This window comes from Nyctereutes procyonoides, unplaced genomic scaffold, assembly GCF_905146905.1.
Source record: "Nyctereutes procyonoides isolate TBG_1078 unplaced genomic scaffold, NYPRO_anot_genome, whole genome shotgun sequence".
NCBI classification, from domain to species: domain Eukaryota; kingdom Metazoa; phylum Chordata; class Mammalia; order Carnivora; family Canidae; genus Nyctereutes; species Nyctereutes procyonoides.
Window position 1 is genome coordinate 4916127 of NW_026575141.1, and position 24919 is coordinate 4941045.

At 37.7% G+C, this 24919-nt stretch overlaps 1 protein-coding gene across 9 annotated transcripts in view; it reads right to left on the reverse strand.

The window, feature by feature from the left end:
• Positions 1-24919, reverse strand: part of AHCYL2 (adenosylhomocysteinase like 2) — a 165361-nt gene that overhangs the window by 6611 nt on the left and 133831 nt on the right. For all 9 annotated transcript variants that reach the window (XM_055307404.1, XM_055307403.1, XM_055307405.1 and 6 more), the window contains 9 exons: positions 20342-20444; positions 19416-19510; positions 16419-16525; positions 14673-14789; positions 11869-11932; positions 11288-11376; positions 9682-9752; positions 7482-7576; positions 588-686 (listed from right to left, as the gene is read on the reverse strand). In XM_055307404.1, coding sequence (XP_055163379.1) covers positions 588-686; positions 7482-7576; positions 9682-9752; positions 11288-11376; positions 11869-11932; positions 14673-14789; positions 16419-16525; positions 19416-19510; positions 20342-20444 — 840 coding nt within the window. The remainder of the gene's footprint in view (positions 1-587; positions 687-7481; positions 7577-9681; positions 9753-11287; positions 11377-11868; positions 11933-14672; positions 14790-16418; positions 16526-19415; positions 19511-20341; positions 20445-24919) is intronic.

The window sequence follows — 24919 nt, forward strand, 5'->3', positions numbered from 1 at the left end:
TGGCCAAACATTGACATAGAAGGCTAAGTGGAATGAAAGTGAAGAGTAAGTCTGAGACAGAAGAAGCCAGGGCAGGGAAGTATTAATTACACAACCAATATATAGCTAGGTACCATACTACACATCTGACTCAATTCAGAGGAACGATCACTCAAAAACATGGAATCTATCAGCAAAGATATGACCTTCTCAGAGCTTGCCTAAGACAGTTTAGTAACCGTCAAGAATATCTGCTTTGTGCTTACTGATTAAGCCATCCCACAAATGACATTATCTCTTTGTAATAAGCATCACTCAAAGTGGCATTGGTTCTATCCGTTAATTCTTCCACAGTAATAGTCATTATCTGACTCAACCTGTAGAGTGACATAGAGAGACAAGATAATTGGTGAAAAGTAAGGAACCAAAATAGTTTCTAATTGCTGAATGAAAAGACCTTTCACAATTAGATGTAAAATCCACTGGTAAAGTAGTTAAGCTTGTGCTAAAGAGGAGTTGAAAATTTAAGAGAACATGCGGAGGAGGGGACCTGGTATTGCAGTCTCTGCCATGGGGGGTGAATTTTGCTTACCAATCTCAGGTCTTACCTCTGCCAGCAGTACTATCCTCTTGCCATCAGGCCATATTACATGGTCAACTTGGGATCTCACTCGCTCCCAGGTCAGTTCTGGTGTCCGCAGACTTGCCTGCAACACAGATAGCAAGCACATGATCAGGCATGACTTGTCCCACTTTGTGGATGGAAAGATGTTGAAGGGAGCCATTTCAAATAGCAAGTTGAAAGGAGCAACCAACATGCCAGATGGAGAATACCTGTCCTGGGTTGGTTAGGACTGTTCCATTTCAGGGAATTTAATCTTAGGCCCAGCCAGGGAGGGATCACTCAGGATGTCATTCCACAACATATAGTGTACGCCCACTCTCTGCTGAGCACAGTAAAAGGTGCTATGGGAAATACAAAAGAAACCACAGACATGGTTTCTGCCTTCAAAAAGCTCATAGTTTAGCTGGGAATACAAAACAATGCATATGTGAAGAGGAAAAAGCCTTTACAATACTTATAAAGCAACATGCAAACAAGTGCAAATTAATACAGAGCAAACGGAATACATAAGTGCTGAAGAGAAACAGAAAAAAAGAGTATCAAAGCTAAGAGGAATTTGTTAGAGAAGGCTGATTGTCCTAAATATAGCATGCTGGGGCCCAAAGGTTCTGCCTTCATGTCCTCATGTCCCAGGTTCCACCTTCTCAATGATGGTGGTTCACTCTAAAGTTACAGAAGCTTTGCGACCTAAGTGCAAATGTGAGGTAGCCTTTAGAGAAATGCTTAATGGTAGAGTAAAGCTCCCAACAGCTCACCCTCCTTCCATTTCTGTATATTGTATATTCCGAGAACAAGAGAAGAAATGTTAAATTTATTAACAGCAGCAATCAAGTAATGGTCACAGGGTTTAGATTTAAGATAACAACTTCCTTTTTCCAATAGGCTATGCCTAAAATAGAAAGGGAATCCATATTCTGAAACCATCCATTGGCTTAGTTGGTAAAATTGAGAAGTTCTGCCAAACAGTAGTTTTCAGACAAATAGAGAAACACTTTAGTTATACACTAATCATTTGCTGAATACATATGATCTTCTAGGCGATATAGTAAAGGACACTATTTTTTTTTTAAAGATTTTACTTATTTGCCAGAGAGAGAGAGAGAGAGAAAATACAAGTAAGCAGAGAGGAAGGCAGAGGGAGAGGGAGAAGCAGGCTCCCCGCTGAGCAGAGAGCCTGACACAGGGCTCAGTCCCAGGACCACACAATCATGACCCAAGCCGAAGACAGATAGTTAACTGACTGAGACACGTAGGTGCCCCAAAGGACGCTATTATAGATGAGACTGTGGACCATCCCTGTCCATAAATGGTAAGACTGTGAGCTATATTTATGGACAGGGATGGTATCATCTTTTCATTACCAATTTAGTGGAAAAGGCAGACATAATTATATTTCAGTATATTCAGGACTGTATTAATGATCTAGACCATTTTTTAGACCATTTATTGGGTAGATGGGAAATATAAAATGTTTTGAGATGTCAAGTTTCATAATTTAGTTCAACCTTACCTAAAGAGCAATTTGGTAGTAGCTAACAAAATTTTACACGTACCTAAACTCTGACCAATCAGTTTCACCTTTACGGCTTCATACTATAAGAACACTTGCTCAAGTTCAGAAATATAAGTGCCCCAAAATGTTCAATCCAGTGTTATTTATAACAGCAAAAAATGTAATTTAATAAGGGAATGGCTAAGTAAGTCTAGATAATCTCATACAATGGAATATTATGCAATTCTTATATTAAAAAAATGTAGATTGGGGACGCCTGGATGGCTCAGCAGTTTAGCTCTGCTTTTGGCTCAGGGCATGATCCTGGAGTTCAGGGATCAAGTCCCACATCCGGCTCCTCGAGGGGAGCCTGCTTCTCCCTTTGCCTATGTCTCTGCCATTCTCTCTGTGTGTCTCTCATGAATAAATAAATAAAATCTTAAAAAAAAGTAGATTGTGTTAACATGAAAACTATTCACTATTGTTAGGTGAAAAAATAAAGTTGCAGAATAATATACTATAATATCAATTTTGTAAATGTTTTACACTTCCTACTTTAAATAGTTAAATATTTATGTTGCTTGAATTTTTACACTAAGCAACTGTTACCTTAAAATTAGAATTAAATTAAAAAATATATATATATAAAAATTTTAAAAAATAAATTTTTAAAAATAAACAAACACTGTAAATAAAGTTAAAAAAGAATTTAAGCAAATAGACCACTTTGGGAAGTTAAGGATATAAGGTAAATCCCTTAGCCTTTAGAAATAACAACACAGAGGGCAATAACCATGTAGAGCCAAAAGATATTCCTTGGTGACACTGGTATTTTTTTATTGAGATGATAGAACTTTAAAGTAGTTCAAGTTCTCAGTATCTCACACTCTAAATCTTCCAGAGGACAAGCAATCTTGGTGATTGGGAGTAAAAACCATGATAAAAGGAGTCTCCTATCTTAGGAGGTCTTCCCTGGGAGAAAAAGATATGGTGGAATCAAGGAAGGGACACTTCTTATGAACATCACGAGTGTGCTAGAGCACTGCAATGGCTGTGGTGCAAGTAAAAGACCTGAGGGAAGTTAAAAGAAGGTTTCAAGAGAAACTAAGTTAAATTATCTCTGGCACTGTTCATGGAGCTCCCATAACCTAGTAAGTTTAAGGGACAGTTACACTCTTTGAGAGAAGGATTTCTCATGATCTGCACAGTTCTATAAGGGGGTGTCTCCTGGATGGCTCAGTCAATTAAGTGTGTGACACTTGATTTTGGCTCAGGTCATGATCTCAGGATCATGAGATCAAGCCCTGCATCTGGCTCCTTGCGCAGTCTGCTTGAGATTCTTTCTCTTCCTCTCCCTTTGCCCCTCCCCTTGCATGCATATTCTCTCTCTCTCAAATAAATATTAAAAAAATTTCTCTTAAAAGCATCCCAATGTCTTTTCTGTTGATTTTTAATCACTAAGCAATCTATCAGGAAAGAGGTTCCTTACTAGGTTGCCAAACAAGGTGTATATCTCACTGTAAATTATTATGCTTGCACAAATTGATTTTGGACAGTGCATATCAATTTTTTTCAGGGAGAACAACTGTGGTTCTAGTCCTGCGAAATGCGGAGTCAATAGCAAATCTCAGGTTCTAATTCTTTTGCTGGCAAAAACTTTTAAAGTATGTATACATAATGGTTTAGCCACTTGAACTGTGAAGCTTACAATCACACAGGCCATCTATGTGATGCGTATGAGTAAGTAGGTCTGTTTTCAAGAGAAAAGGAAACAACCAAAGAGAGACATGGCCAAAATGCAGGTAAAAGCACAATCCCTATCACAGGTTCTCTAAGTATTCACAGCATTAATATCTGTCAGAAAAAAATGCAGTTTTCTAAGTGACCAACTATTTTGATGAGCTATTCCTTCCTAGAAATGTAGCAGTCAACATCTCAAGGTTAGGTAAAATTCCTACAACACTCCCCCCCAAAAAAACCTAAAAACCTTACATTTTTTATTGCTAAAAATATCTTGAAAAAAAAATAAAAAAAAATCTGGAAAAATTTACTAGATCATTCTCCTTCACCGTTTCACTCAGATAACTTACAGAGACTTTCCTCTTTTTTCACTCTCTGCATCCAAGCCATTTAGCAAATCCCAGTTGACCTACCTTCACAATACATCACCTCCACTGCTTACTCATGTCATCTATTACTGGAAATACTGAAAGAGCCTCCTATTGTCCCTATCACTACTCAAGCTCCAGAAGTGTTTTCTTTATACTTTCTTTCTTACACAGCCAGAGTAATCTGTTAAAACAAATCAGATTTTGTCAGTCACCTTGTCAAAACTTTCCCATTGGAATGGCTTCCTTTAAAAAAAAAAAAAGAAGTAATCTCTATATATGCCCAACACGGGGCTTGAACTCATGACTCCAAGATCAAGAGTCGCATGCCCCACTGATTGAGCCAGCCAGGCACCCCTGGAATGTCTTCTAACAGCTTCCCTTGTACCTAGAATAAAATCTGAAGTCCTTATTGGGGCCCACAAAGACCTACATAACCCACTATCCTCCTTCAGCTGCCTTATTCTCATTCCCTTGCCCACTCTGTTCCTGCCTCAATAACCTCTTTTCTGTTCCTCCAACTTCAAGCCTATTTCTACCTCAGCGTCTTTTACCCACCATTCTCTCTGAATAGAATGCTCAGATGGTTTATTCCTTCAATTCATTCATGTTTTTGTTCAAATGTAATCTCCTCAAAGAGACCTTCCTTAATCACCTTAACTAAAATATCATCCTCAATGTCCCCACCTTGCTGTTTTTCTTCAATACTAGGCACTAACTGATGAAACTATCTATTTGTTTATTGTCTGTGTCCTGCACTAGAATATAAATACCACAAGAACAGGAATGCTTTTCGCTATTTCTTTAGCCCATAAATACTCAGCACAAAGCAGAGGAATTATTCAATACAGATTAAATAGTGAATGAACATTCTGGTTTAAGTTACTAGTAGAGTTTGCTATTTCCTTAAATTTCATTTTCTATGCCCTGTGACACTATCATCAAAGGTTGAGTAACTTAACTTTCTTGAAGCCCTTCTGAGTGAGCCTCTGCCTTTCTGGACCATTTAGTTTAGTCATATACCTTTTCCTAAGAAGAGCACGAAGACAATTGAGACATAGTCCTCGGCTATCAGTGCCGGATACTGGGAGCTACCTAGCAATTCCTGCAAAACTAGGTCTAGTACCCACAGCAGTCAGATCCTTTTCCTTTTAAAATAAAAGTCATCTTTTTATAATAGAAGTCAGATTATTAGAAATCTGACAATTGCATCCTATTTCTCTCAGAATATAATCAGGAGTTTATAATAACTTATGAGACCCCATAAAATCTGGCCCATTCCTTCTCTAACCCCATCTTCCACTTTTCCCTGCCCCATGCTCATTCTGCTCCAACCACACTGGCCTCATTGTTGATCCTCAAACAGATTTGGCACACTCCTGCCTCAGGGTATTTGCTCTGGCTGTTCATGAAATGATTGATTGATTGATTGGTTTAAAAGATTTTATTTATTCATGAGAGACACAGAGGCACAGGTAGAGGGAGAGGCAGGCTCCATGCAGGGAGCCTGACATGGGACTTGATCCTGGGTCTCCAGAATCAGGCCCTGGGATGAAGGCAGTGCTAAACCACTGAGCCACCCAGGCTGCCCTCATGAAATGTTCTTTACCTAAAAATCCATTCATGGTTAATTCCTTCAAGTCTGTTCAAACATCACCTTCTCAATGAGATTTATACCTTGATCCCACTACTTAAAATTATAACCTGACACTCTTGATTCCCCTTATCATGGTCTTTTTCTTTTTCCCATGTGCTTTTGCCTTCTAGCATACTATAAATTTTATTTATTATGTTTATTGTCTTTTTTTCTCCTCAAAAATGTAAACTCTAGGAGGGCAGGAATCTGTGCCTGTTCTGTTCACTGACTCCAAGCATCTAGAACAGCATTGGCATATGCAATCACACAATAAATATTTATGATTGGAGGTAGTCTCCTGGCCTTTATCCTAAGAGATTACTTATGTCTGGATTGCCATTAGAGGAGAGATTACCATCACAATTTGAAGCTTACCTAGAAATCATGAGGAGGTAATAGTACAATGTACAGGAAAACAAAACAAAACAAAAACTGGACTAGAAGTAAAAAAATCCTGATTTTTGTGGTCCAGTTTCATTTTTGGATCACTGTACACGACTGAACAATGGACTTTAAGTCTTTGTTTTCCAATTAAAAATCAAGAATAAGAATAATGCCTTGTGGGATACTCAAGAGGATGAAATGAGATAAAGTAAAAATATAAAAATTACATGATTACATTTGGAATTGTTTTTATTTAAGAGCTGGAGGATTTAGCAGAGAAAATTCCTTCCCTCTTCCCTTACTCAGAAAATTTCTCTTTAGAGCTCAGAGATGACTACTTCCCTTAAGCTTTTCCCATTTGGGGGCTCTCTAAGCAGATTAATTCAGAAAAGGACAATCATGTGCTAGATAGTTTTAAAAATATTAATATCTTTGACTAGTAAAAAGGCAGTATGGCACATAAGTGAAACTTAAAAAAAAAGGGGAACCATTCAATATTTAAATTTCAGTATTGAAAGGAGAAATTAATTATTATGAGCAAAATAACCTGATAAAACAGAATAATGGAGCCATGCCACTCAGAAACCTCAAGAGTAGAAATAGGCTTTGCTCGGTTGTTTTTCCAGCTATTTTTAATAACAGAAGAATAGAGCAGAGTTAAAAAGAGAAACCATTTAAAATAGATATTATCCAAAAGACTCTCAATATATCAACTGATCCTTACCTGGCAATGCTGAAGCTCAATCAGAGCAGCCCTCAGGGCAGATGAAAGCATGCTTTGCTTGAGCCATATACCCAGAGAGAAATACAGTTGTGCCAGAAAAATGCCATAAAAATTTAAAATCAGAGTGAGAGTCACACTGAGAGATACTTTGGTAAGTCTGAAAAGAAATAAATAACACTTCTATTAACTATTACTTGGGCAACGTAGTAGGACCAAGTGTTATGTTGGATTGGATAATTTTAGGGTGAATATAATCAAATTAGAGAACCAAAGTGATAGATAAAATGGCTTACAGTGTAAGTAGATATCAAGCATGGGTGGAAGAAAAGACTCGTTTGAAATGACTGAGATGAAGAAGTTTTATGGTATCCACAAGCACAGGTCATAAGGGCTAGTAAGTGAACAGACTATGGACAGCTCTACTAGGACAGCCATATTTAGGATGGCTTGATGACTCTTCTCTTTCCTTTTCCAGTTTATATTTCTTGGGAAGGAGAGAAAAAAGCCCCCAACAATGAGTTACTTAATCTTACCACGTCAATCTCCGTGTTGGAATGTCCCATGTTACAAACGATGCAGCTATTCTTCATACGGTCCAAGTGCTCTCTGGTTACCACATTCTTGTTACCTTAAAAATAGAAGAGATATCCACATGAAAAGAAACGAGGTTGGACCCCTACCTCACATCGTATGTGAAATTTAACTTGACCTAAATATAAGAGCTAAAACTATAAAACTCTTAGCAGAACATAGGAATAAATCTTTGTGGTCTTCTGTTAGGCAATGGTGTTTTAGATATAACACCTAAAGCGCAAGCAACCAAAGAAAAAATAGACTTGTTCTACAAATGATACCACCAAGAAAGTGAGAAGACAACCACGAATGGGACAAAATATTTGCAAATCATATAACCGATAAAGGATTTGAATCCAACATTTATAAAGAAGTCTTATAACTCAATAATAAAAGGACAAATTACCCAATTTAAAAATGAGCAAAGGATCTGAAAAGACATTTCTCAAAAGAAGTACAAAAGATGTGTCAACGTGCACATGAGAAGATATTCAACATTATTAATCATTAGGGAAATGCAAATCAAAACTACAGTGAGGGGTGCACTGGCTCAGTTGGTGGAGTGTGTGACTCTCCATCTTGGAGTTATGAGTTTGAGCCCCATATTGGGTGTAGAGATTATTTGACAATAAAATCTTAAAAAACAAAATCACAATGAAACACCATTTCACACCCCCTAGGACGGCTATAATAAAAACAGCAGGCAATAACAAGTGTTGGCAAGGATGTGGAGAAATTGTAACATCCATGCATTCTTGGTGGAATTGTAAAATGGTGCCGTCTATTTGGAAAAACTTGGCAATTCCTAAAAATATTAAAGTAGAGTTATCATGATATCATCCAGCAATTCTAAGGCATATATAGGCAGGTATATATTCACAAGGGTGGGAAACATGTTTGTAGAAAAACACTGTACACAATGTTTATAGCAACATTATTCAAAATAGCCAAGAAGTGAAAACAACTCAAGTGACCATCAACTAATGAATTGATAAACAAAATGTGGTGTATCCTTAAAATGAAATATAATTCAGCAATAAGAAGGAATGAAATATCAACACATACTACCATATAGATGAACTATGAAAATACTATGCTAAGTAAAAAAAGCCAGTCACAAAAGACCACATACTGTGATTCCACTGGTAAGAAATAGGCAAACCTATAGAAACACAGAAATTTGTGGTTGCATAGGGCTGGAGAAAGGTAGAGTGAAAAAATGAGGACTGACTTCTAATGATATGGGGTTTCTGGAGTGATGAAGTCTCTGAAATTGGACATTGTACGACTTCAATAAAAACCAATGAACTATATACTTTAAAAGGGTAAATTTTATGATATGTGAATTATATCTCAATAAAAAAATTAGGTGATGGTGATGATTGTATGACCCTGTGAATTGGCTAGAAAATATTGAATTGTGCACTTAAAATGAATGAAATGTATAGTTTGTGAATCACATTCCAATAAAGCTATATATATATAAAAAAAAGACATGAAGGGAATGATGGGAAGCAAGAATAGCTTCTTATGGTCCTTCTTCTCTGCCCTCATCTCAGCCCGAAGCTACAAATATATTTTTATTCTCAAATATTCTGATTTTCCTCCTCTAAAATATAATTTTACAAATAAAAACTAGTGTTCTAGCAGTTTGTGGTCCCATCATCATAAAGACAAAGTATCTCAGTCCAAGGAAACTAGCCATTTCTGCATATTTCTCTCTAAAACTCCAATCTAATTCTTTGGGAATTAAAACAACTACCTTTCCCACTTTTGCTAACTATGCATTTTGCTCTAGGCCTGCTTTAATTGCAGAGACTAAGAAGAAATAGACATTACTTTTGGAGGCAAAATAAAAAATCAAATGTACAAATATAAGATCTGGCTTCCCAAATAAAACTTATCTCTAGTCATCTCCTTGGTGGATGGATGGAAATATAGAACAGCTAAAGAGAAACTTTCCTCTAGGGATGACCTAGATGGTATACTTTTGGTCAGAGTTCTAAAGAGGTAGGAAGAATGTGAAAGATTGACTGATTTTGTAGACATCTGTATCCGGCTTTTCAAATTTGGTTTTATTCAGAACGTTTCCAGTAATTTTTCACTCGTTTCATGAAAGTATTCCCAAGTGCCACCCCACTGTACATGTCAAAATCATACCTGTACAGGTGATAACAATATCCACTTGCCGGATGACCTCATTTAATTTCACCAGTCGAAATCCATCCATACTATAAAAAGAAAGCATCATGAATTAACCTGAAAATAGGCATTTGGAAGCCTTTTGCCACAGAACCTCAAAAGCTATGACCAAGTTCCTTCGATACCTACACTGTCACTTCTTGATATAGCTATATTATTCTTAGCAGTGAAAAATTCAAACCATCTCCTTAGTTCATACAGGACAGAAATAAAGGTTCCTTTGCATCACTGCAACTTAAATCTTCCTAAAAATAGGGAGCCAGAGGTTACCATTAGATTCCCAAACTGAGTTTCTAGAAAGTGCAATTTAGCCACTGAATCTTATCCCATTGAAACTACTCTCCCCAAGATCATCAACAATCTCTTGGATACCAAGAACAAAGAACAAAGTCCATGACACTGTTCTCTCCTGGTTTTCCTCTTACTTTTCTGATTGTTCCTTTCAATCTTTCAAGACTGGGTGGGTTATGGAGGCTACAGACACTGCAGCTCTGCAATAGTTTTTAGAAACTGGTATTTCCATTCTGCTGAGGATGGCAAGAAGCAATTTTAATAATATCTACCATTTAGTGAGCATTTATTATGTGACAGCAGTTCTATACTTTATGGAATTATATATTTATTATATGATATATAATCATATGTAACAATTATATAATTACTGAACTTTTGCAACTCTTTAAGGTAGGTATCATTAACTACATTTTATGGATGAGACAGGAACTATTTTTTAACCTTTTTATTTTTTTTAAAGATGTATTTACTCATGACAGAGAGAGAGAGGTGGGGGGGCAGAGACACAGGCAGAGGGAGAAGCAGGTTCCATGCAGGGAGCACGGCGTGGGACTTGATCCCGGGTCTCCAGGATCACACCCTGGGCCGAAGGCAGCGCTAAACCGCTGGGCTACTGGGGCTGCCCCTATTTTTAAACCTTTAATTTTGAAATAATTTCAAACTTAGGAATTACAAAAATAGTACAAACTACCATATACCTTTCACTCAGAGACAGCAGATCTTATTTGGATATGCCTGATGTTTCCTCCTGATGCGAATCAGGTTATACATTTAGGGGAAGAATACCACAGAAGTGTTCTTTTTAGTGCATCACATCAGAAAGGATCTGATGCCAACTTATTTCTTTTTTGATCATTGTTTTCAAAGGGAGAAGGGTTGGGGTGCCTGGCTGGCTCAGATGGTGGAGCATGCAATTCTTGATCTTGGAATCTGTGAGTTCAAGTCTCACATTGGGCATAGAGCATACTTCAAAAAAAAGGAGGATTATACATGGAGAAGATAAGGAGTTACTTGTTCTTTGGCTCAAGGCATCTCCTCTTATTATTTCCACAGGAATTCAAAATTTTAGCTTCTCTGATAGTTTCTGCTTCCTCAGAGCAAAGCTACTTGATCTTTAAAAGAGAGAAGCTTATAGTTAATAGCAGCATCTCTCAGGACTTGGGATCCCCAAGATAAAATGTGGCATTAACCAGGCCATTCTTTGGCGACAATTACAAGATCTCAATAATGATGGCATAGAGGAAAAAGCTAGTCTCTTTTGCGTGCTTACCAGGCTTGAAGAGCACAGATGGGATCGATCTCAGTTACATACACAATAGAGCCCATGGCTTTTAGAGCAGCACAGCACCCTTTCCCCACCTGAAGAGGAGAGAAAGTACACATAATAAGGAAAGTCAGTGAGAAAACAACATCTCAAAGCTTCTGGTAAACGGTACCTCATTTTCCGCCCCCAAAAGGAGTTTCACTGAATAGATTTATGCTTGGGGAAAAACAAGAAAAAACAAATAAATGAATGCAGTTCATAAACAAACTCCTAGCCCCTGTTTAGCACATGCATGTACATAAGAACACCCACATTCACAATTTATAATCAAAACATAAGCTAAGAGAACAACACTAACAGTGCACTGGAACAAGCCAGAAAATCAACTTAAGAAAAAATGGCAAAAATGCAAAAGGAAAAAGAAAGATTGTACTTTAACCAGAGGGCCTCTAAAGTTACCTTTTTCCCCACCTAGAGAGTGGTGAGTGAATGTATTCTCACATTCATTAAATTAAAAAGTCAAATATTAAAATATTTTACCAAAATAACATTTTATACACCTAGGAAGTGACAAAATTAACCTTTACCTCTCCATAGCCACAGACCACCACCTGCTTTCCACCAAACATCATGTCTGTTGTCCTTTTAAGTCTAGGGGAAGAAAAACCATTAAATCAGAAAAATCTTCTCATTTCTCCTTTAAGGTTAGATTGGGTCCCTTTGTTTTTATGTATGTTTGTTCCATTTTGAAAGAAAGCCTGGTTTCTATGTTATCTAATAACTAGAAAGAAAGGTTGAATAAAATATGTATTTTCTCACTTCATGCTATCCAATCAATTCCATCTATATGGGAGGGCTCTTTCTCTTTTTTCCTCTTGTCTTGGGAGTGGTACAGAAGGGAAGAAGCTGTAGACTACAAAGTAACTTTTAAGTAAAAAGCAATATATATACATTTGTTATATAGTTTTTGGAAATAATAGAAGAAAAAAACATTTTTTTTACTTAGGAGGCAAAGCTCTAGCTTAATGGAAACATTATTCTAACCTTATTGAATGAGACAGGAACATAAAAGAAAACCCTGATAAACGAGTGCTACATTTAGTAGTGTCAGAAGGGCCAACAGCTCCCTCATTAATTCCACACAGAAGGTAATGGGCAGCTAGATGGAGAAGAGCTCTGAAACCCACCAGTACTGACTACATGAGATAGTGAGCTTGCTGGGGCTGATTCTTTCTCAAACATGCTCTGCTTCTTTGTCTCTGATGCTCTATGAAGCTAGAAAAAATGTCCTTACTGTTTTTAGAGTCTCTTGGAAGAACTTGTAGGAATAGGTTCTGGTTTCAGGAATAGGTTCTGGTTTCTCCTTGGGTTTAGCCAGTGTCCTTTCTCTAGGAATCATTCCTCATTAGGCAGAAGAAAGTTTTCAACTAAAACTAGCTTATTCTGAGATAGACAGTTCCTACAAATATTTGTGACTCTTTCTATTCACTTACCCTTACCTCTGCTGTTGAAAACATTCTATAAATGCCCCAAAGGCAAAGTAGGAATCCAGTCTTTTTAATGATTTGACAACTCCTCAAAAGGAACTAGTACAATTCTATGAGCCCCAGTGCAACTAAAAAAATGTCAAACATTATTCAGCCATAAAAAAAGAATGAAATCTTGCCATTTTCAATGACGTGGATGGAGCTGAAGAGCACATGCTTAGTGAAATAAGCCAGTCGGGAAAAGACAAATACCATATGCTTTCACTCATAAGTGGTATTGAAAAAACAAAACAAATGAGTACAGGAAAAAGAGAAAGAGAGAGAGAGAGAAAGAGAGAGAAAAAGAGAGAAAGAGAGAAAGAGAGAGAGAGAGAAGCCAAGAAACAGACTTTTTTTTTTCTTTAAAGAAACAGACTCTTAACTATAAACAAATTGATAGTTGCCAGAGGGAAGGTAGGTGGGAAGATGGGTGAAACAGGTGATGGGAATTAAGGAGTGTACTTGTGATGAGCACCAAGTGATGGACAGAATTGCTGAATCACTATATTGTACACCTGAAACTAATGTAACAGTGTATGTTAACATAAATAAATATAAATAAACAAATTTTTAAAAATATATCAATTAAGGGCAGAAGCATTTCTTGTTGAGTGAAGAGAGTAAGTCTGGCTGGGCTATCATACTCAAAAGTCATGGTTTAGAATGGTCCTGGAATGGCTATTATAGCAAAGAAAACCAATAGATTATATTTATGAGCCTCCTTTGCTTTACTCTTGGGCTCTTCTGTCTCTCTTTCCAAAGGGATATCAGGTGCAAAGCTATTCATCAAAGCTATTCACGTAAGCTATAACTCTTTTATGTAGCCAGAATGAGGGACAGTCTATAAACACACTGATGGATTGAGAATTCACTTAAATGTCCAATCTATCTGATAATACTATTGGCTCTATAGAAGGATTCTAGAAAGAAGGGAAAGGGAACTAATGTTAAACACCAGGTTCTTACCTTATCTCATTTTAATTCTCACAATAACTCTATGATGTAGGTCTTACTGTCATCATTTTATAGATGAGGGAATAGGTGCAGAGAGGTTAAATAACTATTCCAAGACCTAAATGATACAGCCAACAGTTGAACAAAGCGAGGCCTCCTGGCTCTAACGCCTGTGGTGTTGCAAACTGCCTCGGGTCCAGACTGGTTAATAATGTGGCCCACAGGCCTTTTCTTAGTTTTTCCATTAACCTAAACATGATGGAAACCATTTGGCTTGGCAATATTCTAAACCAACTTAATGGTTTCACAAAGGGTATTACTGAGTCTTCTGAACAAGGATGAAGGAACAAGTGTAGAAACTACAACTGGGCACTAGAAGAACACAGTATTTGGTATATACCTAAGTAGATTTTTGTCAGATTTATAATCCCTACAGATTTGAAAAACTGGCTATGCCTCTGGGATTGACCCTTTGCTCACCTCAACTTTCCAGATGGCCAGAGAATTAAATGCTGGTTGGAATTTTAAAAGTGGTAACATGATCTAGAATAGGAATACCAGGAGCCCTTTCCCAAATCATCAAAAATACTTAGCTGTTTATGACTTTAAGTTACTGACTTGCAGTAACAAAGTAAAAACTTTGCCACCAATAGATAGAGGCTAGTCTGATTTTTTAAGTAAAATAGATGAGCTTGTCATAGGGATAGCAATGGCAGATCTGGGTTACAAAATATTGAGTTATGTTACTTTTATTCATTCATTCATTCATTCATTCATTCATTCATTTTTGAGTTATGTTATAGTGGTAGATCCAGAGGTGCTACATGAATCATTTCCAGAAATAACCAAAACCCAAACTCAGAACCTCAATTCAATAACTCAAGTTCATTTCAAAGATAATAAAACATTACCCATCTAGAATTGATTCACGGCAACAATAGAGGTTGTCAAATTTCTGTTTAGTGACTGAGTCATTGACGTTCATGGCAGGAACACATAGCTTCCCAGCCTTGGATAGCTGGTACAACCTGAGGATGAGGGAAATCAAGAACACAAAACAGCGAGATACTGTAATCTACTGTCAGTTTCATAACAAATTACAGAAATACGTTGAATGGGTAGGCATGAGAGCATGAGACATGCTAGTTTCATCCCATTAGGTGTATATAGAGAAATAAAAGCTGTCTACAGATTAGAAATGAAGATCTTGGGTGGCCCGGGTGGCTCAGTGGTTTAGCGCCACCTTCAGCCCAGGGTCTGGTCCTGGAGACCTGGAATCGAGTCCCACATGAAGCTCCCTGCATGGAGCCTGCTTCTCCTTCTGCCTGTGTCTCTGCCTCTGTCTCTCATTAATAAATAAATAAAGTCTTAAAAAAAAAAAAAAGAAATGAAGATCTTAGCTACAAGATATTTGGGGAAAATCTTCAAATCACCTCTAAATTTTAAGGATTAAAATGTAAAATTTTAAATTGCTTATTAATTTTATTCCCCTTTTAAATTATATAAAGAGTAATTTTATTTATTTATTATTTTTAAATATTTTATTTATTCATGAGAGACACAGAAACAGAGAGAGAGGCAGAGACACAGGCAGAGGGAGAAGCAGGCTCCATGCAGGAAGCCCGATGTGAGACTCGATCCTGGGTCACCAAGATCAGGCCCTGGGTATTTTAAGTGCTATTTTAATCCCATGACTAACAATTTTAACTTTCAAATAGTCTCAATTTTATAATCTCAATACATATACATCCTATAAATATGTATGTCTACATACAGGAGTTTCATTTTAAGTTGAATCAACTGAAAATTAGAACCAAGTGTTTTATTCAAAATTCATCTCTTTCTAGAGTCTGAAGGTACAGTATATTAAAAAAGATCACAATATATTGAAGCAGTGATGGTGGCTTATTCAGAATTTACTTCCCTAAAACTTCTATTTTATACTTGCAGTTCTTGATGAGAGAATAAAAATAATCAGAAATTATTTCAATTTTATCAAGGGAATTATTGCTCACCTGAGAAATAGAACCCTAAATTCTTGTTCTCTAAGTAAAAATATAAGCTCTATGAGGATCCACGTTTTTGCTGTTTTGACCACTGCTAGAACCCTAGCACAGTTCCTAGAAGTTCCTGGCTCACTGTAGAAGTTAAATTAAGTTAAATTTATCTATGGAATAGATAAGTTAAATTTATCTATGGAATGAATGAATTCATCTAAAAAGGACAAGCAGTCATTTCATTACAATGGCTAGAAAACATGAGGACCACACTTCCATACCTGTCCCCACTCTCAATTTTTGGTTATTTGCATTGTTAATTTATAAAAACTAAGTGTGCAGGGATGCCTGGGTGGCTTAGTAGTTGGGTGTCTGCCTTCAACTCAGGTTGTGATCCCGAAGGCCAGGGTGGAGTCCCACATCGGGCTCCTTGCAGGGAGTCTGCTTCTCCTTCTGCCCATGTCTCTGCCTCTCTCTCTTTCTGTATCTCTCATGAATAAATAAATAAAATCTTTTAAAAAACAAAAATAAGTGTGCAGACTCAAATCTCATCACCTCATGGCAGGTTCAATTTTTAACATAATGTATTCTATAGGAATGTGATTATCAGAATAAATATCTAGGCTGCATAAAACCAGGTATGCACATGTCAAGTCTTACCTATGGACTCCAGTAACACTCTCCTCTACTATGCCTTTGATTTTCTTGAACATATTAGGATACTTCTTATAAATCCAGTGAGTAAGATCCCCTCCATCATCCAATATCTGCAATAATAAGCAACAATAATATTGATTTTACTGAAGTCTCAGGGATTCCAGTGTTGCTCTGGGTCTTTTATCCCAATTTCTAACTGCCAATTTACAGATACTTCAACTTTCCCAAATGGTTATGCAAAGTTACTGAAAGCCAATATAATGACCAGTCATTACTCTAAGTAAAAGACAATGAAGGGTGAAAAGCCAATTGTAATGCTTATTATAGCCAAATCACCTTCCCACATAACACACTTACTGTATCAAAATACATAGCAATGAAATGAGGATTTTTCTTATGAACTAATGGCTTCAGTGGTTATCTAGACAACCAGTTCTTGAATGCGCTATAGATATTCAGAAAGCCTGGCCTTGATATTAGCATATTTCTAACAGTTACATTCAGGACTTCAAATATATTCAGTCAAGGCTTAGTTTAAATAAAGCCAGATAATTAGTTTCCCTCCCAGAACAATGGGTTATAAAACTGTATTCGTTAATCCTTCTCCCAAAGCATAGGCACTCTCATACCAAAAATATCAGGCAGCACTGAAGGGTTTTGCCTAGCAAAATCTCACACTCTCTATAAACCAAATTAAAAATAACTGGGGAACTGTGCAGCATGTAGGTGTGCAAGCATGCCTCTGAACAGCTCATCACTATTTCAGGTTAGGATTAAAGATAAACACAATGCTGTACCCACTGGAGCTTTCATCAGCAGAGGAAAGTTTCTGAATTATATATAAGCTAAAGACAGATCAGCTTAGAAAGCTCTTAGGCACTAGGCTGTGGCATTTTAACCCTTCACTTAGCTGTCATATATGCTTAGCAGGATTTTCCAAATTATTATACCTGGGAAATTCCCATAGAACTGAGTTGCTCCCTACTGGCATGCGCCCATTTTGCAGTCTCATCAAATACCAACTCTACTCCAAGTGCCCAAAATGCTATTCTGGACCCCTGGGTACACAAAATCCCTCACCTCATGTCTACCACCTAATCTCTTTTTTGCTTCTACTCTTGCTCTTGATCTCTTCTCTGGTTCAACTACAGTTTATTTGAGAGCAAGGATCCAAGGCAAGACTCTCATTAAAATACATATGCTCCATTCTCTAAGTTAATGCTCCATTTTCTCCCAGTAGAGACTCTCAGAACAGATGCCCTGAGAAATGAAAAATCTTTCTCAGAGTTTCTCCCTCCCATTCTGTATGTATGCAGTCCTCATAGAGTTCTCTCTTGTAGCCTCTGATTCCTAGCCACACACAAAAAAATCAGAGATGAAAAAGCCTGAGCAATTGGAATTTCTGGTCTTAAGACCCACTATTCTTGTCCACTTTTCTCCTTTAACAGAGGCATCTAATATAGGCAGTATTAGTTGCTATCCCTAATATTTATTTAATGAATGTAAAACCCATAATTCTCACCATGTTATTCTATTACAGAAATTCTTGCCCTCAGGGAATCTTCCTGAAGTTGGAAAGCAAGTAAAAGTACTAGAACTTGACAGGATCCCAAGACGAATTAGCTCTATTTTCTGGGATGACAATTGTTTTTTTTTCCTCATCTTATTTTCTTCATCGGCTTTTCCAGCAGTTTCTGCTGACCCTATAGTCTGTACCTGCAATCCCATGTCTGCCCCATGTTCTCAACTCTAAAACTAAGGTTTTATTCCTCATAGAAACTCCCTGGCATATCATCTCTTTAGGTCTATCAGTCATACTTTTTCTGGTCACTGTCAAACTCTGTGGGAACAGGCAACTCATCTTACAGCTGACTCCTCCCTCCCTTTCAGGTTATTAACCCAGCTTCCTCAAACAAGCACATGGTGCAATGTCACCTGAATCACAGAATCCAAAAAGAGGCTTTCTTTTCTTTCTTTTCTTTCTTTCTTTCTTTCTTTCTTTCTTTCTTTCTTTCTTTCTTTCTTTCTTTCTTTCTTTCTTTCTTTCTTTCTTTCAACAAGTGAGGCCTACACTGCAAATTGTAGCAGCAAGCAATAGTTGGAATAGAGCTTCAAGGATTCTTTTTTCAGTTGACTCCCAAACTTCTCTCCTTCATATGCAAAATGTTTGTGACATAGGAGTGCTTCACACTTTGTGCGGTGTTTTGCTTCTTTGTGAATCTAATGTGCTATCAGCCTTCAAAAATTTGATCTTTTCAAAAATCAAACAGAAATAAAATGAAGCAAAATAAAAAACCCTGAACTTGGGATGCCTGAGTGGCTAACAGTTGAGCGCCTGCCTTTGGCTCAGGGCATGATCCTGGATTCCCGGGTTCGAGTCCCACATTGGGCTCCTTGCATGGAGCCTGCTTCTCCCTCTGCCTGTGGCTCTGCCTCTCTCTCGCTCTCATGAATAAAGAAATAAAATCTTTAAAACAAAACAAAACAAAACTTTTTGCCAAGTCATCTTTTACAAAGTGCCTGGTCATCTTTTACAAAGAGAAGAAATTTGAACTCAGAATCTCTTTAGGTTTACTATAAATTTAGCATGTGATTCTAGAGAAAAGCTAAGTACCACAGGAACTGTGTGTGTGTGTGTGCGCGTGTGCGTGCACGCATTTTCATTATTGTGGTTGGAGGGGAAGGTCGTTAGGGGATGGACACTCATTAACCATGCTTTGAACCAACCATGCGTGAACCCTGAGCAGTATTTTAATGATGCTGATGAATATAAATTTTTCTTAAGATCAGCACCAACAATTTTAGCACTCTGAGGCTAAGTTCAATATTCCTGGGGTACACTAAACATAAGCATCCAGCTCCGTTGGAAGCCCAGATACATCAGATAGAAAAGGAAGCATTTTCCTGCCTTCCTGTTGGGACGCTCTCTCCCAGGCCATAGCCCTCTACTCTGTCCCGAACAGATTTCTCCAGAATTGTGCTAGCAGAAATCTAACCCACCATGTTTGGCTGCCAGCCCTCCACATTCACACATCTATCAATGCACCACCAAAAGTCATCTTCTGACTCTCCTTTCCAGGCAAATACAGGAAATCCTGAGAAAAGGGAACAAAGAGCAACCATTAAAACCTGAAAGAAGGGCTGCCCCTAAATTTTGACAAGATACTGGTTTTTCCCCAATTCTGAATTTTTTCATTCTGCTCTACTTCTTGGATTGACTTTCTTCACTGATTAACACTGTCTTCAGACCTCTTGTCCACTCCTTTGTCTTTAGTGGTTGTTTTGCTTTTGATATACCAAAAAGGACAAACAAAAGGCCAAAGAGTATGATGGATACTACAGATAGAACTGAAGGGAAAAAAGAGGAAATGAGAAATAAGTACTTCTTGATCCAGTCAAACTGTCTCATCATTTCCCAACTACACTTTGATCTTTGCTGGGTCTATACTTTGGTCGTTCCACCTTCATCAGGAGAACCCTGATATTAATCAACCCAAATATTAATCTGCCAGGCCAAGTCCTTTTTACTGCTGAAGTAGAAACACCAGACATCAAATCAGGGCAAATAGCTGAAAAATCAGGAGGACTACAAAACTATGCCTGAAGCACTTTCTTTTTAAATCCATATTACCTTAGACAATGAACAGTATTCACTGGTGCTCTAATATTAGCAAGACAAGGCAAAGCATTAACTAATAAGGGAATTTTAGACATAAGAAGATATTTGCTAACTGTAAAACAAAGTTACCTACATCATATTTAACAAGAGAAGCCCAGAAGGAGAGCAAACTCACAAGAATAGGGATCCATTTCCCCCAAGATGGTTCCTTTAATGTCAATCTCTCTTAAAGATTTATATTGAAACCATGGAACTTTTCAGAGACTTACTTTAGCCAAAGACACAGAAGACAATTAAAAGACCTTACCACTTTCTGCGAGAGCAGCAGCCACTTCATTGAGAGTGGAATAGATGTTGCAGGCTGCCCATCGGCACTGTGCCCCCAGTGCACCCAGAGTTTCCATAAGCACCTATATTAAACAGAAAACAGGAGATCAACAAGGCTGGCCAAACAATTGGTCAAGGAGATTAAGTCTATACATTTGACAATGAATAAGTTTATCAGGAATAACTGAGGCCAGTGACTTTCTTTTTTTTTTTTTTAAGATTTTATTTATTCATGAGAGACACCGGGAGAGAGAGAGAGAGAGAGAGAGAGAGAGAGAGAGAGAAGAGAGAGAGAGAGAGAGAGAAAGAGAGAGAGAGAAAGAGAAAGAGAAAGAGAAAGAGAGAGGCAGAGATACAGGCAGAGGGAGAAGCAGGCTCCATGCAGGGAGCCCAACGTGGGACTCGATGCCAGGACTCCAGGATCACGCACTGGGCTGAAGGCAGGGGCTAAACCACTGAGCCACCCAGGGATCCCCAGCCAGTGACTTTCAAATTGTATAGAAATTTTGAACAGAGGGCAATGGTAGGGGTAGGCATGGGGAAGGCTCCAGCTGAGCTCTTTGCTTTTTTACCTATTTCATATATTTGGGCTTCCTAATAAGACTTAATTAAGCCAAGAATTTTATAGCCAGAACATTTTTGAAAAACCACCAATTTATAGTTCTGCTTCTTCTGAAGATGTAGAAGACTGCAAGAGAAGCTCCTATCCTAACAACAAAGGCCAGATAAGCTACAAAACCATAACTTTTCTTGAGCCCATCAAAGAGCTGAGGTTGTAAAGCAACCAAGTGAACTGAACTCCAAAGTGACAAAACTCTTTAAGGAGTGAGGGAACACTGCTTCACCTCTGACAGAGCACAGGAAGATGTGGGTGCCACATAAAGGAATAGGAAAAAATTAGCTAGAATTTCAATGAACTAGTAAAGGCTGAGTGGGGGAAAGTATGTCAGTTTGGAATTTCTGTTAGCCCTTGGCAAAAGGAGATTTCACACTCACGTGCAATCTCTTTTCCAGGGGGCTTCCACCCAGTGCTCACAAGAAAGACTGGGGGCAAAGACCTGAACCAGCTGTGCTCAAAGACAAGCATGAAACCTGGACACTTTTGCCACACTCTTCTCTCATAAGAAGCAAAAGCCTTAAGCTGTAGGAAGACAAGCAAAAATTACGCCTGCCACCAGGGACCAAGCAAAGATCCACTGCTTCTGGAGAAGAGTGGAAGGAAAAACTCCCTGTTCCTCGTAGAGAAGCAGGAAACCTCCTTGTGCTCAGGACTCTGCACTGATACAAAGTACAGGCACACACATCAGAGATACTGCAGGTTTGGTTGCAGACCACCACAATAAAATGAATATCACAATAAAGCAAGTCAAATGAGAGACACCTGGGGGCTCAGCCATTGGGCCTCTGCCTTTGGCTCAGGGTGTGATCCTGGTCTCAGGACTGAGTCCTGCATCAGGCTTCCTTTGGGGAGCCTACATCTCCCTCTGCCTGTGTCTCTGCCTCTCTCTATGTGTCTCTCATGAATATATAAATAAAATAAAATCTTAAAAAAAAAGCAAGTAAAATGAATTTTTTGGTTTCCCAGTACATATAAAAAGTTATGTTTACACTATACTATAGTCTATTAAGTGTATACTTATACACTTATAGCACTATAAGTGCTATAAGCACTTATAGCATTATATCTAAAAAAAATGTGCATACCTTAATTTAAAAACTACTTTGTTGCTAAAAAATGCTATCACCTGAGCTTTTGCCAAGTCATAATCACTGATCTACAGATCACCATAACAAATAATAATGAAAAAGTCTGAAATATTTGTGAGAATTACCAAAATCGTGACACAGACACATGAAGTGAGCAAATGCTATTAGAACAATGGCGCTGATTGATGTACTTGATCCAGGGTTGCCACAAACCTTCAATTTGTTTAAAAAAAAAAAAAAAGGCAATTATCTGTAAAGTGCACTAAAACAAGGTATGACTGAAAGATTTGCTACCTTCCTAGGAGAAGCAGGGAAATATCTCCTGCACAAGACCTATCCTATCACAGACACAAAGCAAATTTGGCTGCTACAGAGAGAAGAGACAGGAATAAAGAAGAGGCCCTATCCTCACAGAGCTCTACCTAAGACTGAGGCAGGATCAGGAGATCCAAGAACCTCACTTGCCCTTACCATGAGCCTAGCTCTAGGAAACAAAGAGTAACAGCCTAATGTAGCAGGTAGAGAGTGCATTTGAAGAGAGAGATGACACTCTGAACTCCTGTGGCAAGCATGTGTAGAAGCAACTAAAAGCTGAGCATGAAGCCAAAACGCCGAAGAGAGCCTTCTGGTAACCTCAAATCACAATGTAACAGCTGCCCACTACTGGAGGAATCTGAAGCCTATGGTGCAGAACAACAGAATTGAAATACAGCCCAATTTATGACAATAATGAAAACTAACAAATCATCCATAATAAAATTTCAAGACACACAAAAAAGTGGAATAAACCACCCTTTCCCCACACCATTGTTCAAGAAATCAAGTATTCAAGAGAACAAGGCTCTAAGATGAACTAGATGCTTGATTAGACAGGAACTTTAAATTAGCTACAATGAACAGGTTTACATTAAGGGGTTTAGTGAAAAGATGGACAACATCCATGAATAGATAGAGAATTTCAGCCGAGAGTTGGAAACAATAAGTCAAACAGAAATGTCAGAAAAAAATTCCAAAGGTATTAAAGATTATGAATTCTTTCATCAGACTCACCATCAGATTAGGCATATCTGAGGATAGAATCAGTAAATTTGAAGACAGATCAATAAAAATCACCAAATTGAAATAAAGAAAAAAGAGTGTGGAATAGGAATCAGAACAGAGCATCCAAGATCTATGGAACATTATCAAATGGTTTAACACTCATGTAATTGGAGCCCTAGAAGGAGGAGGGCTCCAATACAAAGAGTTAGCAGGCAATTATTTTCCAAAATATGAAATTAAAGAGGACCCAGGAACAATGATATTCCAATAGCAAAGAACACAGTAGTGTCCAGATCCATTAAAAGGAACCAGGCTCCTTGAGAAATGGCTAATTCCTGGGCTAGGGTAGAGAATGTACAACATAAGCTTAGATAATCATATACCAGAAGCAAAGAAGTGCTCAAAGAATGAGAGGGATATGTAAAAACAAAGAAGTCACAGAAGCCAGATTGAAAGGGCTCCCCCTGGACAAGTTTGGAACAATCTGAGCATCATAATAAATAATGATAGTAGTGGATTATACTCTATTAAATAAAATAGGAAACAATGATTCATACAAATAAAAATAAGTAAATAAATGAATAAATTGGAGGCTTGATGAAGAATGGGATGTTTGCATAGTTTCATATTACTGCCTCACAAAATACTTTTTAATTACAAAGACTTCTACTTTTCTAGTGGAAAAGTCTAGCAGACACTACCTCAAGCAAAGGATCAAAATGAACATCATTTTGGCAAATTATAAATCAAATCTGAATCAATGTGCCACCTGATAAGATTCAGTGAAAAAAATGCAGCATCATTTCCTACCAAAACTGCATGGCCTGAATTTAATAATAAGGCATCAGGAAAACCAGAATTAAGCACATTCTACAGAATAATTCATCTATAATTTTTAAAAGTGTCAAGGTCATGAAAGTCAAAGAAAGACTAATGAACTGTTCCAGACTAAAGAAGACTAAAAGATGATGATTAATGAGGTATGTAACTATGGACTGGATCCTTTTGTTATAAAAAATATTATTGGGACAACTTAGTAAAATTCACATGAGGTCGGAGGATTAGATGGTAATATAAGTCAATGTTAATTTCCTAATTTTGAATAGTTGTACTGGTTGAATGAGAGAATGTCACTGTTTGTAGAAAATACACACTAAAGTATTTGTGGGTGAAGGAGCATCAGGTTGGCAACTTACTCTCAAATAGCTAAGAAAAAAGTGATCTGTACTTGCAACTTATCTATAAATCTACATTTATTTCGAATTTTAAAAATGTTTTATTATTTAATTTTTTTCTGTTTTTAAAGATCTTTTTATTTATTTGAGAGAGAGAGAGCATGGGGGAGGAAGGGGAGTGGGAGAGGGAGAAGAGGGCTGCCTGCTGAGCAGACAGCCCAATGTGGGGCTCCATCCCAGGATCCTGGGATCATGACCTGAGCCTAAGGTAGATGCTTAACTGATTGAACCACCCAGGTGCCCCTTAAAAACATATTTTAAAAAATTATTTTAAAAAATTTATTCCATTGATTTGATCCTGACTTACTTTTATTTTCAGTATATAAGATAGATGTAGAGTTCTTTTAAAGAAGGTAGTATACCACCTACTGCTTTTCTTTTTTTAAAAAAGAATTTATTTATTTATTTGAGAGAGAGCATGGGCAAGGGGAGGAACAAAGGGACAAGTAGACTCCCTGCTGAGCAGAGAACCCAACACAGGGCTTGATCATGACCTTAAGCCAAAGACAGAAGCTTAACCGACTGAGCCACCCAGATAGGTGCCCTTCATCTACTGCTTTGATTACAAACTATTT